The sequence below is a fragment of the Austrofundulus limnaeus genome, unplaced genomic scaffold (assembly GCF_001266775.1).
Source record: "Austrofundulus limnaeus strain Quisiro unplaced genomic scaffold, Austrofundulus_limnaeus-1.0 Scaffold1, whole genome shotgun sequence".
NCBI lineage: Eukaryota > Metazoa > Chordata > Actinopteri > Cyprinodontiformes > Rivulidae > Austrofundulus > Austrofundulus limnaeus.
The window spans coordinates 4,330,580-4,335,004 of NW_013952403.1; the positions used below are offsets into that span (position 1 = coordinate 4,330,580).

The 4,425-nt window shown below is 41.9% G+C and overlaps 1 protein-coding gene across 1 annotated transcript in view; it reads left to right on the forward strand.

Moving 5' to 3' along the window:
- Positions 1-306: 306 nt before the first annotated feature.
- Positions 307-4,425, forward strand: part of scyl1 (SCY1-like, kinase-like 1) — a 13,972-nt gene continuing 9,853 nt past the window's right edge. The window contains exons 1-8 of the mRNA XM_014006112.1: positions 307-516; positions 1,061-1,201; positions 1,543-1,665; positions 2,627-2,853; positions 2,941-3,031; positions 3,122-3,277; positions 3,448-3,606; positions 3,694-3,801. Of these exons, the coding sequence (XP_013861566.1) occupies positions 409-516; positions 1,061-1,201; positions 1,543-1,665; positions 2,627-2,853; positions 2,941-3,031; positions 3,122-3,277; positions 3,448-3,606; positions 3,694-3,801 (1,113 nt within the window). The 5' untranslated portion in view covers positions 307-408. The remainder of the gene's footprint in view (positions 517-1,060; positions 1,202-1,542; positions 1,666-2,626; positions 2,854-2,940; positions 3,032-3,121; positions 3,278-3,447; positions 3,607-3,693; positions 3,802-4,425) is intronic.

The following is a 4,425-nucleotide window of genomic DNA, read 5'->3' on the forward strand; positions in this document are numbered from 1 at the left end:
ATTTTATTTTTAATATTATTATTACCAAATCCTTAGAGGTGACAACAAACACGTATTATTATTAACTCATATTATGTGTTATTTACACTATAATTAATAAATATTTCATCATTTTACAGTATACTTTTGGAAATACACTAATATTCCATGTGATTGACAATAAATTCTGTTTAGCAATTACTTTAAACAAAAACGATTCTAATATAAAGGTGATGTTTTATTAAATAAAATCAACCTGTCAAGTCTGCTGTAGTTTACACTCCGCGGAATCAATGCGTGTAACCACGGTTTTCGCACGGACGCATTTTTCGTCCGTACCAGACTGTAGTTCCAAGTCACAGCTAGCCTCGGCATCAGTCTCACTGCATGTCTGTGTGTGTGTTTGATGAGGTTTGTTATTGAGGGGAAATGTGGTCACTTTTCACCAGGGACCCCATCAAAGACTTTGCTCATGAAATTCTCCCGGACAACCCGGAAAAGTCCGGAATATGGACACTGCATCGGGGGAAACGAAAGGTAAAAAGCAGCTAACGGGTTAGCCTTAGCGCGTTTGTTTATGAGGGCCTGTGCTACGTGCAACATTTACAGTTTATTTTGGCCTTCTTGTCTGGTCTGTTAGAGTTTTGTCGCCTAATACACTGTCGGTGTTGCTTATTTTTTCCTTTCGGAGGGATTGTCTTTGTTCTGATCAGATATTAGGCTGAGCAGAGGCTCCGAGTTCAACCCACCAGACCAGACACGTATTTCTCGCCACGTCACCTCGTTAACCGACCCGACTATTACTTAAATCGTTTTAAAAGCCGTTATTTCAACGCTGTTACAAACAGCTGACAGTGTGGACCAGACTGTAGGGATTATTGTCCCTGAAAAGCTGAGGCTGTCAGATGTCTATCATCATCTCCACCGCAGGATCAGATGACTGCTGAACATCAACTTCCTTCCTCATCTTCAATCCTTAATCTAGTTTTACGTTCAATAAATGAATAAAAGTATTTCTTATTTTAGAGCAAGTAAAAATGTTCAGTATGGCATGAGAGTGATTCACCCTGTCCCCCTTCAGACTACAGGAGATCCTGTTTCTGTGTTTGTCTATGAAGTGGCTCAGGGAACAGAGCAGCAAACCCAGCTGGCCAAAGCTGCCTTCAAACGAATCAAGACACTGCGGCATCCGAACATCCTGGCCTATGTCGATGGACTGGAGGTATTTATTCAAATCGAAATGATTCTGCGTGTTTCATATGAATTATTTTAACGGTTAGAGGCGAGAAGCAGAGCTGTCGTATATGATCAGGCTGTGCAACATCTGCTTTTTTCTCTCTGCCTGCCTGTGTTCAGAGGGAGGTGAGTTAATTAGCTTTTAGCTGCTGTATATGTAGAGCAATAATGTAGCAGGACAGTGCACATTAATCACACTTCAGTAAAAATAAATGCAAACTTGTGTTTTTTTTTATATAGAATGAATGAATCACTCTGCTGTGTTTTTCAGACATAATATATTTGAAGGTGCGTCTGTTTTATTTCATTTTTCTCTGGTTGTTCCAGACCGACAAGAGCCTTTACGTGGTGACTGAGCAGGTGACGCCACTGGCAGTTCACCTGAAGGCCCAGGCAGAAAAGGGCGGAGCTGGAGAACTGGAGATATCATGGGGACTACATCAAATAGTGGTGAGGACAGGACACAGTATTATCTAATGCTTTACAGAGTTTCTGTTGTTTTAACTAGGGAAGCACGATAACTTATTTTAAGAACTGATACCGATGACTTTCTTCTTCTAACGGCCGATAATAACCGATAACATGCCAGGAGATAAGACAGTCAAAATGGGTAAGATCATAACATAAACAAGACAAAAACCAAATGACACTGTAAATTGTAGTATTTGAAATAAACTCTTAGCAAACAAACGTTTCTTAAAGCACATCAAACAAAACAATTTCTCAAATGGCCATTTTATAAATAAGGCACATTAATTATAAAAAGACCTTTAACACTGATCTCAGATTTAAACAAAAGAGAAAAAGTCCTTACACAAGTTCAAAACAGATAACTCACTGACACGGAGATAAAAGCTTCAGTCTTTAGGGAGGGTGAACAGCTGCTTGTCAATCTCTATCATTAAAGTGCTTGAGATCTGCGTCATCTCTGGCAATTATTTTTGATTTGTCCAAAGCCTCGGCAGTGATTTAAGTCCCGATGAGTTCTTGAACGCTAGCTTGTTGTTGTTAGCATTTTAGCAGACGGACTTTGTGCTGCGTTCAGGAGGTAACGGACATCACATGTTCTCAAAGTGGGAGTAGTTGTTCTGATGTTTATAATTATAAAGTTTGTGTGTAACATACAGGGTTAATTGGTAAAATAATATAAATAATTCTTAAAATGACTGGTTGTTTTTCAGCACAGAGTATTCTAATTTTTGTTCTAGTGAGAAAGTTGTTTATTCCGACGCAACTCGAACGTTGCTCGGGTCGTGCCGGGCGGGAAACGACTTGACCAAAAAAAATAAACAAACACACATTCTCATCACCGCGCTGGTGAACACATACATATGTTATCGGTTCTGTTATGATATCGGACCGATGAGAATGACATCGTAACGCCCCTGGTTTTTACCGTCTGTTCTGGCAGAAAGCCCTGAGTTTTCTGGTCAACGACTGCCACCTGCTTCACAACAACTTGGGCATCTGGGCTGTTTTTGTGGACCGAGCCGGGGAGTGGAAGCTAGGGGCCTTGGAACATCTGGCTCCTGAGCAGGGTGACCCCAGCGGGGTTTCGCTCCCTGGCCCAAAAGCTGTTTACCCGGACATGGAGAAATACGACCCACCGGAGATGTCCAACAGCAGTGGAGAGAAATGGTGAGGGGGAGAGTTATTTATTTAAAAAAAACCTCCAGGTTTTTAAAGGGAGGAGACGTGTTCAGCTGGGTGTATTTCTGCTGGCAGGGCGGGGGAGGTGTGGCGACTCGGCTCCCTGATTTGGGAGGTGTTCAACGGGCCGCTACCTCGGACCTCCTCTCTGCGTTCGCTGGGAAAAGTACGTCTTTAGCTTTGATTCTCGCTGAGTCATTTCAGCAGCACAAAAGTAGTAAGCTCTATTTTTTTTCTTCTATTTTTTTTTTTTCAGATTCCCAAGTCACTTGTCCCCCACTACTGTGAGCTGGTTGGGGCCAATCCACGGGCTCGACCAAACCCGGCTCGCTTCCTCCAGAACTGTAGAACCCCTGGAGGATTCCTCAGCAACAGCTTTGTGGAAAGTAACCTGTTCCTGGAAGAGATCCAGGTGAGCAGCTCTGCCAAGATCAAAGCAAATCGTATGAATCTGTTGGCCTTCCTGTGTGTTCAGGGTTGGTTTGGTTGAACATCGAACTTCAGCTCTTTTATTTCTTCATGTGTGGTTATTAAAGCTGCGTTATTGGTAATATTAACATAGATGTTTTTGTTCTTCGGTAGATCAAAGATCCAGCTGAGAAGCAGCAGTTTTTCCAGGACCTGAATGATAATTTGGACTCGTTTCCTGAAAACTTCTGTAAACATAAAGTCCTGCCTCAGCTGCTCACCGCCTTCGAGTTTGGCAACGCAGGAGCCGTCATCCTCACGCCGCTCTTCAAGGTAAATCCTGTCCTCTTTCAGCACCTTTCAGAGATTCTGTTGGGTGAAGTGTGTTTGAGCTCTGACCTCATGCTGTTGGTCTGCCAGGTGGGGAAGTACCTGTCAGCAGAAGAATACCAACAGAAAATCATTCCTGTCATCGTGAAGATGTTCTCCTCCACAGACCGAGCAATGAGGATACGACTTCTGCAGCAGGTATCTTCTTCTTCTTTATCTTCAGCTTTTCTTCTTCTTCTTCACATTTTCTTCTTCTATTTCCTCATCGTTATCTTCACCTGTTTTTGTTGTTGTTCTTCCCCTTTCCTCCTCCTCTTCTACTACTTCTTATTATTATTATTATTCCTCTTCCTGTTGTTCTTCCCCCTTCATTTTCCTACATCTTGTCTTTCTCTTCACCTCCTCCTGTTCTTCTTTCTCCTCCTTATTCCTCCTTTTGTTCTTCTTCCCCTTTCCTCCTCCTGTTTTTCTTCCTGTTGTTCTTCCTCCTCCTGTTCTTTTTCCCCCTTTACTTCTTCTTCTTCTTCATCCAATCTTCTCCCTCCTGTTACTTATCTTCTTCCTCCTCTTCTTCTGTTTCCTTATTTTTCTTCCCCTGCTGTTCCTCTTTTTCATCATCAACTGCTTTTAATTCATCCTTCGAATTCTTCCTCGTCTTCTTTTCCTGTTCTACCTCTTTTCATCTTCTTCCTCCTCCTCCTCTTCTTGTCTTTATTTTTTAACATTTGTTTAAAGTAGTAAAAGCTTTGTTCTAAAACATTTACTAGAAACAGGTTGTATTTTTTAAATGTTACACACACACACACACACACACACACACAC